We start from the raw sequence: 15,370 nt of genomic DNA, 5'->3' as shown, positions 1-15,370 counted from the left end.
TTACATAATATTTTCATGAAATATAATATTTCAGCTGGAAAGTTGAATGCTTACAAAGTTTTGAATAGAAAAGGTCACTTAAGTTGTTCAAAAGAAAATAGGATTTGTGAGGTACACAGTTCAAGAGGAATAAGTAAAAGAAGAAAGGCAGGAGAATAAGAAAAGAAGGAAGAGAATGGATTGACAGATGAATAGAGAAAGTGTGTACCCTGAAGCTCATCATTAGATCCTCCACAGTGTCTCTCCTCTGTAAATTCCTTGTTCTCTCAATAGTTGATCGTTCTGGGGTACAGTCAATGATATACACTGCTCAAAAAAATAAAGGGGACACTAAAATAACACATCCTAGATCTGAATGAATGAAATATTCTTATTAAATACTTTTTTCTTTACATAGTTGAATGTGCTGACAACAAAATCACACAAAAATTATCAATGGAAATCAAATGTATCAACCCATGGAGGTCTGGATTTGGAGTCACACTCAAAATTAAAGTGGAAAACCACGCTACAGGCTGATCCAACTTTGATGTAATGTCCTTAAAACAAGTCAAAATGAGGCTCAGTAGTGTGTGTGGCCTCCACGTGCCTGTATGATCTCCCTACAACGCCTGGGCATGCTCCTGATGAGGTGGCGGATGGTCTCCTGAGGGATCTCCTCCCAGACCTGGACTAAAGCATCCGCCAACTCCTGGACAGTCTGTGGTGCAACGTGGCGTTGGTGGATGGAGCGAGACATGATGTCCCAGATGTGCTCAATTGGATTCAGGTCTGGGGAACGGGCAGGCCAGTCGATAGCATCAATGCCTTCCTCTTGCAGGAACTGCTGACACACTCCAGCCACATGAGGTCTAGCATTGTCTTGCATTAGGAGGAACCCAGGGCCAACCGTACCAGCATATGGTCTCACAAGGGGTCTGAGGATCTCATCTCGGTACCTAATGGCAGTCAGGCTACCTCTGGCGAGCACATAGAGGGCTGTGCGGCCCCCCAAAGATATGCCACCCCACACCATGACTGACCCACCGCCAAACCGGTCATGCTGGAGGATGTTGCAGGCAGCAGAATGTTCTCCACGGCGCCTCCAGACTGTCACGTCTGTCACATGTGCTCAGTGTGAACCTGCTTTCATCTGTGAAGAGCACAGGGCACCAGTGGCGAATTTGCCAATCTTGGTGTTCTCTGGCAAATGCCAAACGTCCTGCACGGTATTGGGCTGTAAGCACAACCCCCACCTGTGGATGTCGGGCCCTCCTACCACCCTCATGGAGTCTGTTTCTGACCGTTTGAGCAGACACATGCACATTTGTGGCCTGCTGGAGGTCATTTTGCAGGGCTCTGGCAGTGCTCCTCCTTGCACAAAGGCGGAGGTAGTGGTCCTGCTGCTGGGTTGTTGCCCTCCTACGGCCTCCTCCACGTCTCCTGATGTACTGGCCTGTCTCCTGGTAGTGCCTCCATGCTCTGGACACTACGCTGACAGACACAGCAAACCTTCTTGCCACAGCTCGCATTGATGTGCCATCCTGGATGAGCTGCACTACCTGAGCCACTTGTGTGGGTTGTAGACTCCGTCTCATGCTACCATTAGAGTGAAAGCACCGCCAGCATTCAAAGGTGACCAAAACATCAGCCAGGAAACATAGGAACTGAGAAGTGGTCTGTGGTCACAAACTGCAGAACCACTCCTTTATTGGGGGTGTCTTGCTAATTGCCTATAATTTCCACCTGTTGTCTATTCCATTTGCACAAAAACATTTATTGTCAATCAGTGTTGCTTCCTAAGTGGACAGTTTGATTTCACAGAAGTGTGATTGACTTGGAGTTACATTGTGTTGTTTAGGTGTTCCCTTTATTTTTTTGAGCAGTGTATATTGTTGATACTATGTATTGGACAGTGAGAGGCTTTGAAGCGGGCGGTTGGCCATATCGGCACTCCCCAGAAGAAGCACTCCTCCATAGGAATGTATAAATTATATTTCAATTTAATGTTTCAAGGACAAAATGCCATGTATTTAACTATTTTGTTGTTGTTGTTGGGACAGTAACATTATAACTTTTTTTAAATATACTTAATTTTTATGTTTAGCTTACATAATATCAATTTAAAGTTTGCATTACGGTGTTGGTAATAGAATAAACATTGCAAAAACAAATGTATACATTAATAAATGCATTTCGATAGCTGTGTGTGTGTGTGTGTGTGTGTCTCCCGTAGACTCTCTAGAACCCACCTACCATCAGCTGCAGAGGATGAAGCTGGACAAGAGTCCGTTCGTGGTGGTGTGTGTGATTGGTCAGGAGCTGCTGACCGCTGGTTACCACGGCGCCTCAGTGGTGGTCCTGGAGGCGGGGCTAAAGATCGGCACATGCTCTCTGAAGGCAAGGCAGTTTGTGTGTGTGTGTGTCTGTGTCTGTGTGTGTGTGTTTCTATGTGTGTGTGATGATCATTGAGTTTCTTCTTTCTTCTCGGTTCTTTCTGAAGCTCCGAGGTTCAGTGTTCTCTGCTCTTAGCTCAGCCTACTGGTCGCTAGGCAACGCAGAGAAGAGCACAGGATACATGCAGCAAGACCTGGAGGTGGCCAAGACGCTAGGTACACACACACCCACCCACACAGAGCTCGCAAGCATTTCACTGTATTATTTTACACCTGCTGTATCCTGTGCATGTGACAATACCACTTGAAACGCACATACACACACACACTCACAATTGCTTTCACTCACACAATTTGCACGCATACACACACTAGGTATGGGTGGAGAGACAGATGTCGCTGTACGTGTGACTTAAGACTGTGATAACCCACTGAGTGGAAGACAAGGCATTGCTATGTGAGCTAACAATGGTCATCAGGTCTCAAGCAAGGTTACTGATAATGTGAGTGTAGTTAACGGAACCACCTCCACTACATCATTTATTAGCAGAAATCTGCAGGCTTCAAACCCAAATGAACTGGAACATTTAACACCGTCTAAGAAGCCTTATGTCCACACCCACCTCATTATCATGCCTTCCCAGGTGACCAATCAGGCGAGTGCCGAGCTCACGGGAACCTAGGCTCTGCCTACTTCTCCAAGGTCAACTACAGGGAGGCTTTGACCAATCACAGACATCAGCTGGTCCTCGCCATGAAACTCAAGGACAGAGAGGTGTGTGTGTGTGTGTTTGTGTGTGTGTGAGATCGCTCTATCGTGTACTTCTCCTTCTCTTGCCCCTTCTTCTATTCAGGAGCCATGCTGAGTTGCTCTCAGTCAGAGCAATGTGATGACAATGTAACAAAGTCTGCTCTTGAGCTGCTCCACTCACTGTTCATGACTAAAATACAATGTGGAGGAATGAGAAGCAAGTCTCTGTATTATGGGGAACTTGAACGTACACCTTGCAGACCTGACTGTGTGAATGTCAGTACAGCTGTATGGTTATGCTGTGTCGTCACACGTCGTTGTATATGTTATTCAATGTTCATTGTTTGTTTAGTATTGTACGAAACATGCCTTTCAGTATGTTAACCTTGTTCATGCACATTCTGAATATGCTGTACAATGTGTGTGTGTGTGTTTTAGCGTGTGTGGAGGACAGCTGTGTCTGAGCTCAGAGTCATTAAAAGGCCTCCTAGGTGTCAAATCGATAAGACACCTGTCACCAAGATGAATGGGTGCTTGAACAGGTCCATTCTAATGAAAGCAGTGTGTGTGTGTTTAGAGCGGAGGACATTGAGGTGTGTCTGTGCCATGGTTATTGAGTCTCCTCTCCAGTCGACACCGCATGTCCACAGCCTGAGGTTCTTCAAACACACTCATCATTATACACCTCATCTTTCCTACTGTGTTTAGTTTTCTTTAGATCGTGTGTGTGTGTGTGTGTGTGTGTGTGTGTGTGTGTGTGTGTGTGTGTGTGTGTGTGTGTGCGCGTGTGCGTGTGCGTGTCTTTCTAAGATGCCTCCTGTGGCAGTGTTAATGTGGTGCGATGGTAGCCTCAAGGTTAGAGAGGCGGGCCAGTCACCAGAGGGTTGCCGGTTTGAAGGGCTGAGGACAAATCTAATGAGTGTGTGTGTGTTTGTCTCTAGGCTGCGTCCGCTGCGCTGAGCAGCCTTGGCCATGTGTACACAGCGATCGCGGACTATCCCAACGCCCTGGCCAGCCATAAGCAGTGTGTGCTGTTGGCACGGCAGACCCAGTGCCCGCTGTCAGAGGCTCGCCAGCTGGGCAATATGGGCGCTGTCTACACCGCACTGGGAGACTTCACCAACGCTATGCAGTGTCACCAGCAACACTTGGATATAGCTAAGGTATTTAACTAATGAAGAACCATACACGCATACATACAAAAACATGTATGCATGACCCTGGGTCGGGGTCAATTATTTTACAATTCAGGAAGTGAATTGAAATTCCAATGATTTTTCTCTCAATGTGTCTTTTATTTCACCCAATCTTTTCAGTGTATTGTGTTAAAGGCATGGAATAAAATCAACATTTACAGTTAAAGTCGGACGTTTACATACGCCTTAGCCAAATACAGTTAAACTCAGTCTTTCATCATTCCTGACATTTAATCGTAGTAAAAATCCCCTGTCTTAGGTCAGTTAGGATCACCACTTTATTTTAAGAATGGGAAATGTCAGAATAACAAGAATTATTTATTTCAGCTTTTATTTCTTTCATCACATTCCCAGTGGGTCAGAAGTTTACATACACTCAATTAGTATTTGGTAGCATTGCCTTTAAATTGGTTAACTTGGGTCAAATGTTTCCTGTAGCCTTCCACAAGCTTCCCACAATAAGTTGGGTGAATTTTGGACCATTCCTCCTGACAGAGCTGCTGTAACTGAGTCAGGTTTGTAGGTCTCCTTGCTTGCCCACGTTTTTCAGTTCTGTCCACAAATGTTCTATGGGATTGAGGTCAGGGCTTTGTGATGGCCACTCCAATACCTTGACTTTGTTGTCCTTAAGCCATTTTGCCACAACTTTGGAAGTATGCTTTGCAACCAAGCTTTAACTTCCTGACTGATGTCTTGAGATGTTGCTTCAATATATCCACCAAATGTTCTTCTCTCATGATGCCACCTATTTTGTGAAGTGCACCAGTCCCTCCTGCAGCAAACCACCACCACAATATGATGCTGCCACCCCCGTGCTTCACGGTTGGGAAGCCTCCCCCTTTTCCCTCCAAACACAACGATGGGCATTATGCCCAAACAGTCCTATTTTTGTTTCATCAGACCAGAGGACATTTCTCCAAAAAGTACGATCTTTGTCCCCATGTGCAGTTTCAAACTGTAATCTGGCTTTTTTATGGAGGTTTTGGAGCAGTGGCTTCTGCCTTGCTGAGCACCCTTTCAGGTTATGTCGATAGGACTCGTTTTACTGTGGATATAGATACTTTTGTACCTGTTTCCTCCAGCATCTTCACGAGGTCCTTTGCTGTTGTTCTGGGATTGATTTGCACTCTTTGCACCAAAATACATTAATCTCTAGGAGACAGAACGCGTCTCCTTCCTGAGCGTTATGACGGCTGCTTGGTCCCATGGTGTTTATACTTGCGTACTATTGTTTGTACAGATGAACGGGGTACCTTCAGGTGTTTGGAAATTGCTCCCAAGGATGAACCAGACTTGTGGAGGTCTACAATTGTTTTTCTGAGGTCTTGGCTGATTTCTTTTGATTTTCCCATGATGTCAAGCAAAGAGGCACTGAGTTCGAAGGTAGGTCTTGAAATACATCTACAGGTACACCTCTAATTGACTCAAATGATGTCAATTAGCCTGTCAGAAGCTTCTAAAGCCATGACATCATTATCTGGAATTTTTCAAGCTGTTTGAAGGCACAGTCAACTTAGTGTATGTAAACTTCTGACCCACTGGAATTGTGAGACAGTGAATTATAAGTGAAATAATCCGTCTGTAAACAATTGTTAGAAAAATGACTTGTGTCATGCACAAAGTAGATGTCCTAACCGACTTGCCAAGACTATAGTTTGTTAACAAGAAATTTGTGGAGTGGTTGAAAAATGTATTTAAACTTCCGACTTCAACTGTATATTCTCTGATGTGATCTGCAGACCCTTGGTAATGGTCCTGAGGAGGCGCGGGCGTACAGTAACCTGGGCAGTGCCCACCACAGCCAGAGAGACTTTGACAAGGCTGTGTCCTACCACACCCTGGTGCTGCAGCTGGCTCAGGAGTTGGAGGACAGGACTATACAGATGAGGGCTTACGCCGGCCTGGGACATGCTGCTCGCTGCATGCAGGTAGTAAACCACACACATACTGTACACACAGAGATATACACACCGGTGCTTGACCAGTGTGCCATAACAGCACCTCCAGTAGCGGCTCCTATATAAAACAAAGTGGATTATCACCGGCCCGGATTCAGACATAGCTTCTAAAAACAAAAGGTTGATCAAAGTGTAATGAAGGCGGGATCTCCATTGGAATAGCAATTGAGAGTGGGCATTCATTTCCTGATTCCGCTTTGTTCAAGTTTATTTGCAGCTCTTCTGTGAATGTGGTGTATTGTGTTTTCCTTTTAAAATATATTATCAATCACTTAAAAATCTACATGTCAGCCGTGATCAGAATTAGGCCTACCGTTCTGCACATCTCTCTGTTGACTAGCATTTACAGATAATTATCTCACTAGTGAACTATTTAGCTGTAAGCAATAATGTCTTTGACTCGTTGTCGCCTCCGGCACTGTTGAGAAATAAATCTGACCATTATTGGAAAGCTGGGATTCCCCTCTATATTCTAAGAATAGCCTAATTGACAAATAACTGACATGCTGTGCATGATTCTCCCCTGAAACAGGAATATTTTATGCTTATATAAAAGGTTATAGATAAACATGTTAGTTACCATGCTTCGAAGTAACCTACCTTATCCGTTTCATACCTGATCCATTGAATGAGGGAATAATTGTATAAAAGACGTGTTTTTGGTTGTAATGTTGCAATATTTTATGTCAAGGTGTAACGCCCTGACCGTAGAGATCCTTTTAATTCTTTATTTGGTTAGGTCAGGGTGTGACTAGGGTGGGCAATCTAGGTGATCTATTTCTTTGTTTGGCCTGGTATAGTTCCCAATCAGAGGCAAGCTGTCTATCGTTGTCTCTGATTGGGGATCATACTTACGTAGCTTTTTTCCCACCTTAGTTTGTGGGATCTTGATTTTTGTATCGTTTTTGTATATATATATATATATATGTTTTATTTGGTGTTCATCTAATAAAGTAAGATGTACACTTTCCACGCTGCACCTTGGTCTCCTCAATCCGACGACGAGCGTGACACTTGGGTGGCCAACAATTCTCCAGGAGAGATACTGGGTGTGCAGGCTATTGTTCGAGCCCAGCTCGAACACACCACATTGTAGCCTAAACATCAGCTGCTCAACAGGACCTTGATAGGCAGATCATATGTGTTTAAGGGCTGGATTAAAAGCCTGCACACCCAGTAGCTCTCCAGATGGAGGGTTTTAGACATTAGCACCAACAGTGCATTTAGTCTACTTTGTGGGGGGTTAAGTGCCTTGATCAAGGGCACAACGGCAGGAGATAATAGGCCTACACGGGATCAGAAACCAGCAGCCTTCTAGCGTCAATACCACATTCACGCTGTCATTCTTATGGAGGATCCATAGAGACGCCACCGGTTGTTTATTGGTCATGGAAATTTGGTTAAAAATCCATCTGTCAAAAACGTGTACAAACCCTTAAGTGACTAATCAGAGGTTGCTATAGCATAATGTCATTTGGAAATGTTTTGCGAACATAGTCTAATGGGACCGGCGTGAAAAAAAGACAGCTCCTGCACCTTTTTCATCCCAAGTCAAGCACTGATACACACACACACACACACACACACACACACACACACACACACACACACACCATAACTATCCATATGTTCTCCAGGACTTGGAGAGGGCAGGCCAGTACCACCAGCAGCAGCTGGACATAGCGGAGGAGCTGCAGGACAGAGCTGCACAGGGACGAGCTTCATCCAACCTGGGTAAGACATGATGACGGTGTCCTACACTCTCTGGCTCTCTCTATTAGACAGTTATCTGTTTTGTGTTTCTCCCTTGGGATCAGAAGGTTGTGAATTGGACACCATCACAGATACAAGAGCTGTCCCCCAATAGCCTGACCAGTTAAATGCCACATCGACCAGCAGCATTCAGAAGAGACAGAGAGGCCAGGTCAATAGAATGAAGGACAATAGTATATAAATTTTACAGACAGTCCTGGGCAGTATAAACAGTTGTTCTGTGTTTATTATCTAGATACAGCATTGTTTTGTTAGTGGGGTTTGTCCAATTCCCCTCTCTAGCCCACAAACGCCTCACCTGCTTTCAGCCCAGGTGTGATAGCAGGACACCAGAGCTGTGTCCTATCACATGACTCCACTAGTGCTTCTCTGGCCAATCAACACGTATGTTTTATTAACGAGGTTTAGGGTTCCGCGACCATGATGATATTTGAGACTTTCTGAATCTGACCCCACTGCTGAGTGGACATTAACTTACCTACCTGTGTGGTGTGTGTGTGTGTTCTGAGTGTAGGACTGCTTACTTACTTGAGCACCATGGAGAGATCTATTTTTCTTAGTCTCTCTCTCACTGTTTCTGTCTCTCTTGCTGTTCTGTTCTCGCTTTAACGATTGAGCGCTTGTTCAACTAAACAGCAAGCTAAACTCTTAACCACACTACTTCCTCCAAGGAACAGGCATGTGTTGCAATTGGCAGGTTTAATAATGTGGAGAAGTGTGAAACAGTGGAGACACAGGGCATATGTAACAGAAATGGCTTAGCTAGTTAAACGTAATACATTTACTGGCATTGATAACATTAACAGGTTGGCTAAACATACAAACATATCAGTCAGAAAGGTTAGCCAAGTGGCTAAAAATGCTAATAACCTGTCAACGTATATAGAGTGGTAACCTCGGTTAAACGCCCACCTCAGAGGAAGTTGCCTCACCTATAGAGAGAAATAGTAATCCCGTATTTTTGTAGGCACTAACTCAGCCATGGTTCGTTGAACAAAGCCTATGGGAAAATTCATGGATTTTTATTTATGCTGAAAATAAGGTCTGTGGTAAACACCTCTAAGACTGACGCCAGAGAGGAAGAGGCGAAGCGAGGGACAATTGGGGGGGAAATCTGTCTTCTCCAGCAGGTGGCGGTGTTTTATTTATTTCGCTCACCAAGCGAGGAGTTTTTGTATGGAGGTCAATGAGAGAATGTCAAATAAATTTGTACTGATATAAGTAGGACACGTGACATCCCGGCAACTTTGAGAAAAAACACGTTATATTGAAGTTGTCTCGAGATGGCTATGCATATATATGACATATGGCTAGTAGCATAGCATCTCTCTCACCTCTCACCTGAGCTGACTCAGGTGGCACCAAACTGACAACACGTTCCTTGAGTCCAAATCCGTGCGTCCTCCACCAACTCAATAACTCTCCCATTTCTCTCTCCTCCAAATTCTCCTTCTTCTCCCAGACCGGCTCTGGCCCACTGCTCGGCTCCGCCGACTGCTCCATTTCCCCCCCCAAATTTGTTTTTTATTGGGGTTTCTGTGGCCTTCCTCACCGACTTCGTCGCTGTCCCTCCTTCGCTGCTTCCACCTGCTTCCATGGCAGGCTCTTCTCTCCTGCTATTATGTCGTCCCAAGTCCAGAATGTTCTCTCTCTAATCTCCTCCAAAGACCAGGATGCCATTACCTCCCGGGCACACTGCTTGGTCCGTTGTTGGTGGGATCTTCTGTCACGCTCGTTATAATAAGTGGACCAAAGCGCAGCGTGATCTGGGTTCCACATCTTTTTATTACTAAGTGAAACTCACAACAAAACAAAACAATAAATCTCAAACGAAACGTGAAGCTAACAATAATACTAACAGGCAACTATCCATAGTCAAGATCCCACCAAAACACAAAGGGGAAATGGCTGCCTAAATATGATCCCCAATCAGAGACAAAGATAAACAGCTGCCTTTGATTAGGAACCATACCAGGCCAACATATAAATATAAATCACCTAGATGACCCACCCGAGTCACACCCCGACCTAACCAACATAGAGAATAAAAAGCTCTCTATGGTCAGGGCGTGACAGCCAGGAACAGGTTAGTTGAAAATTGTTTGCTATACTTTACAGTAGCTAAGCCATAACTGTGATATGGAGCAACACATATCACGTTACAGTTCCGTAGCTAGGGTTGCTGGGAAAGTTAAGCTGCCATTATGACTACTGCAGCATCCTCTTAGACAGTCTCTCTATATCTAACCAACGTTGTATTTGAACACACTAACACACAACACACGTACTCACACTCTCATTGGCACTGGCTCTTTCTCAATTTCTTAAAAATATCATTCTAACAACCTCTCTCTCATTCGCTCTCCAGTTGTCCAGAGAGGATCTCATCCTGTCTCTCCCCTCTGGAGAATGACCTGTCATGTCCCATCTGCTGTGAGATCTTCACAGACCCATCATCCTCTACTGCAGCCATAGCTTCTGCAGGATCTGCCTGGAGGCCACCTGGAAGCAGGGCGGGACCAAGGTCTGCTCTGTCTGCAGACAGACGTTTCTCGGCAACCCTGAGACCCTGCAGAGGGAAAAGCAGTGCACAGACAGCCAGCTGCCCAGAAAGATAGCCAAAGAGGAGACCTCGCATGGAGAACCCCCACAGGCTCCAATGCGCCAAACACACTTCACAGGCCTACACAATGTGTGTGGCCTCCGCTAACATAAGCTTGGCTTGTTCTGCCTGGAGGGTGAGTGTGTAGAGTATTTCTGAGCATGCAGGCCACAGTTTCTACTCTGTGAAGAAGGCTGCTACCCAGAGGGAGGAGCTCAGAACACCACTGACGGCGCTACAGAATAAAATGGCTGTCGTTGACAAGACCAAACCCTCCTGGGAGAAAATGTCATCTTACATCGGGGCGCAGGCCCAGAAAACAGAGATAAAAGAGGAATTTGAGAGGCAGAGAGTATAGCCAAGCTGAGGGAGGAAGAAGGGAGAAGATTAAAAGGATGTCATCTCTGTCTAAAAGAATCAGGGAGGTAGAGGAGAAGCTGTCGGGTGATGACACCGCATTCCTGCAAAGCGACAAGACCGTGAAGATGAAAGCAGAGATTCTCCTCTTGGTCGACGTGGCAATCACCTGGGCAACCTTGGCTTATAGGTCTAGCAGAAGATGCAGCAAATTTTGGACTGCACACCTGTAGTTCTGGACCCAAACACAGCTGCATGCTCTCTCCATCTCTCAGAGGACCTGACCAGCCTAAGAATGAAGACTGAGGATAGGAGTCTTTCAGACAACCCAGAGAGATTTAGTGGGTACTTAGACATTCTGGGTTCAAAGGGATTCACCTCAGGGATTCACAGCTGGGAGATGGAGGTGGGGGACAATGACGACGGGTTATTAGCGGTGCCAAAAGAGTCCATTAGCAAGAAAACAGGTTCTTAAAAAAGCTAAGCAGTTAACTGTAGGTGTGCTTGACGGTGTACCAGATACAATCAAGCAGAAGCTGCAGAGGATCTATACTTCTATAGATCAAAGGCGGAACCACCGCAGATCGTAACAGCAGAGGTCACTGTGTGTAAAACCATGCTCTGCTCTGAATAAGTAAAAGAGTACTTCCATTTTGTAATGTGATTCTCAACAGAAGGAATGTCAAATACCAACGTAAATACTGTTTTTTTATTTTGCTTATGCTAACTTTGAACCTTATCATTTTTTACCCGAACGCTTCTTTCTTTTCACAAGGCCAGTGAGCTACAGAACATTTTTTGTTGTTAAAAGAAAATTGCTACACTTCCACTGTTTAGACCTACATTGATAGATTATTCAAGCCTTACATTTAAAATGTTCCTGGCAAGAAATGATTTCAAATAAAAGTGTTTGGCATACTTATTAACAAAAAAATGCACATATTATTGACATATACTGTTAACCAACATGTTTATGTACATTAGATGTTATGGAGAGTGAATGAGGACCCAAAAGCGAACTAAATTAAACAGAGCTTCTTTAATAACCAAACATAGGTAGGCTCAGATAGACCGGCAGATTCCGACAGGACAGGACAAGGTTACAGCAAACATGACGATAGTCTGGCTCAGGCATGAAACACAACAAACAAGAATCCGACAAGGACAGGAACAGAAACAGAGAGAGATATAGGGACCTAATCAGAGGGAAAAAGGGAACAGGTGGGAAACGGGGTGAATGGGTAGTCAGAGGAGACAAGGAACAGCTGGGGGAGAGCGGGGGAGAAAAGGTAACCTAACAACGACCAGCAGAGGGAGACAGGGTGAAGGGAAAGGACAGAGACAAGACACAACATGACAGTACATGACAGTACCCCCCCACTCACCGAGCGCCTCCTGGCGCACTCGAGGAGGAAACCTGGCGGCAACGGAGGAAATCCTCGATCAGCGCACGGTCCAGCACGTCCCGAGAGGGAACCCAACTCCTCTCCTCAGGACCGTACCCCTCCCAATCTACGAGGTACTGGTGACCACGGCCCCGAGGACGCATGTCCAAAATTCTACGGACCCTGTAGATGGGTGCGCCCTCGACAAGGATGGGGGGGGGGGGGGGGGAAGACGAGCGGGGGCGCGAAGGACGGGCTTGATGCAGGAGACATGGAAGACCGGGTGGACGCGACGAAGGTATCGCGGAAGAAGAAGTCGAACTGCGACAGGATTAATGACCCGAGAAATACGGAACGGACCAATGAACCGCGGGGTCAACTTGCGAGAAGCCGTCTTAAGGGGAAGGTTCTGAGTGGAGAGCCAAACTCTCTGACCGCGACAATATCTAGGACTCTTAGTTCTACGCTTATTAGCAGCCCTCACAGTCTGCGTCCTATAACGGCAAAGTGCAGACCTGACCCTCTTCCAGGTGCGCTCGCAACGTTGGACAAAAGCCTGAGCGGAGGGGACGCTGGACTCGGCGAACTGAGATGAGAACAGCGGAGGCTGGTACCCGAGGCTACTCTGAAAAGGAGATAGCCCGGTCGCAGACGAAGGAAGCGAGTTGTGGGCGTATTCTGCCCAGGGGAGCTGTTCTGACCAAGACGCAGGGTTACGAAAAGAAAGACTGCGTAAGATGCGACCAATAGTCTGATTGGCCCGTTCTGCTTGACCGTTAGACTGGGGGTGAAAGCCGGAAGAGAGACTGACGGAAGCCCCAATCAAACGGCAAAACTCCCTCCAAAATTGAGACGTGAATTGCGGACCTCTGTCCGAAACGACGTCTGACGGAAGGCCATGAATTCTGAAAACATTCTCGATGATGATTTGTGCCGTCTCTTTAGCAGAAGGAAGCTTAGCAAGGGGAATGAAATGAGCCGCCTTAGAGAACCTATCGACAACCGTAAGAATAACAGTCTTCCCCGCTGACGAAGGCAGTCCGGTGACAAAATCTAAGGCGATGTGAGACCACGGTCGAGAGGGAATAGGAAGCGGCCTGAGACGGCCGGCAGGAGGAGAGTTACCGGACTTAGTCTGCGCGCAGACCGAACAAGCAGCCACGAAACGACGCGTGTCATGCTCCCGGGTGGGCCACCAAAAACGCTGGCGAATGGAAGCAAGCGTACCCCGAACGCCAGGGTGGCCGGCTAACTTGGCAGAGTGAGCCCACTGAAGAACGGCCAGACGAGTAGGAACGGGAACGAAAAGAAGGTTCCTAGGACAAGCGCGCGGCGACGGAGTGTGAGTGAGCGCTTGTTTTACCTGCCTCTCAATTCCCCAGACAGTCAACCCGACAACACGCCCCTCAGGGAGAATCCCCTCGGGGTCAGTGGAGGCTACTGAAGAACTGAAGAGACGAGACAAAGCATCAGGCTTGGTGTTCTTAGAGCCCGGACGATAAGAAATCACGAACTCGAAACGAGCGAAAAACAGCGCCCAACGCGCCTGACGCGCATTAAGTCGTTTGGCAGAACGGATGTACTCAAGGTTCCTATGGTCAGTCCAAACGACAAAAGGAACGGTCGCCCCCTCCAACCACTGTCGCCATTCGCCTAGGGCTAACCGGATGGCGAGCAGTTCGCGGTTACCCACATCATAGTTACGTTCCGACGGCGACAGGCGATGAGAAAAATACGCGCATGGGTGGACCTTGTCGTCAGAGAGGGAGCGCTGAGAAAGGATGGCTCCCACGCCCACCTCTGACGCGTCAACCTCGACAACGAACTGTCTAGAGACGTCAGGTGTAACAAGGATAGGAGCGGATGTAAAACGATTCTTGAGGAGATCAAAAGCTCCCTGGGCGGAAACAGACCACTTAAAGCACGTCTTGACAGAAGTAAGGGCTGTGAGAGGAGCTGCCACCTGACCGAAATTACGGATGAAACGACGATAGAAGTTCGCGAAGCCGAGAAAGCGCTGCAGCTCGACGCGTGACTTAGGGACGGGCCAATCAATGACAGCTTGGACCTTAGCGGGATCCATCTTAATGCCTTCAGCGGAAATAACAGAACCGAGAAATGTGACGGAGGAGGCATGAAAAGTGCACTTCTCAGCCTTCACAAAAAGACAATTCTCTAAAAGGCGCTGGAGGACACGTCGAACGTGCTGAACATGAATCTGGAGTGACGGTGAAAAAATCAGGATATCGTCAAGGTAAACGAAAACAAAGATGTTCAGCATGTCTCTCAGGACATCATTGACTAATGCCTGAAAGACAGCTGGAGCGTTAGCGAGGCCGAAAGGAAGAACCCGGTATTCAAAGTGCCCTAACGGAGTGTTAAACGCCGTCTTCCACTCGTCCCCCTCCCTGATGCGCACGAGATGGTAAGCGTTACGAAGGTCCAACTTAGTGAAAAACCTGGCTCCCTGCAGGATCTCGAAGGCTGAAGACATAAGAGGAAGCGGATAACGATTCTTCACTGTTATGTCATTCAGCCCTCGATAATCTATGCAGGGGCGCAGAGACCCGTCCTTCTTCTTGACAAAAAAAAACCCCGCTCCGGCGGGAGAGGAGGAGGGGACTATGGTACCGGCGTCAAGAGCTACAGACAAATAATCTTCGAGAGCCTTACGTTCGGGAGCCGACAGAGAGTATAGTCTACCCCGGGGGGGGGTGGTTCCCGGAAGGAGATCAATACTACAATCATACGACCGGTGTGGAGGAAGAGAGGTGGCCCTGGACCGACTGAACACCGTGCGCAGATCGTGATATTCCTCCGGCACCCCTGTCAAATCACCAGGCTCCTCCTGTGAAGAAGAGACAGAGGAAACAGGAGGGATAGCAGACATTAAACATTTCACATGACAAGAGACGTTCCAGGAGAGGATAGAATTACTAGACCAATTAATGGAAGGATTATGACAAACTAGCC

At 46.8% G+C, this 15,370-nt stretch overlaps 1 protein-coding gene across 1 annotated transcript in view; it reads left to right on the top strand.

Annotated features, from left to right (window-relative positions):
- The window catches only part of LOC139408833 (tetratricopeptide repeat protein 28-like), a 92,155-nt gene that overhangs the window by 59,271 nt on the left and 17,514 nt on the right, over positions 1-15,370 (top strand). The window contains exons 4-9 of the mRNA XM_071153199.1: positions 2,216-2,379; positions 2,483-2,591; positions 3,020-3,150; positions 4,068-4,289; positions 6,062-6,250; positions 7,918-8,014. Coding sequence (XP_071009300.1) covers positions 2,216-2,379; positions 2,483-2,591; positions 3,020-3,150; positions 4,068-4,289; positions 6,062-6,250; positions 7,918-8,014 — 912 coding nt within the window. The remainder of the gene's footprint in view (positions 1-2,215; positions 2,380-2,482; positions 2,592-3,019; positions 3,151-4,067; positions 4,290-6,061; positions 6,251-7,917; positions 8,015-15,370) is intronic.

The sequence above is a fragment of the Oncorhynchus clarkii genome, chromosome 5, assembly GCF_045791955.1.
Source record: "Oncorhynchus clarkii lewisi isolate Uvic-CL-2024 chromosome 5, UVic_Ocla_1.0, whole genome shotgun sequence".
Lineage (NCBI taxonomy): Eukaryota > Metazoa > Chordata > Actinopteri > Salmoniformes > Salmonidae > Oncorhynchus > Oncorhynchus clarkii.
This window is presented reverse-complemented; position numbering and strand designations above follow the sequence as displayed.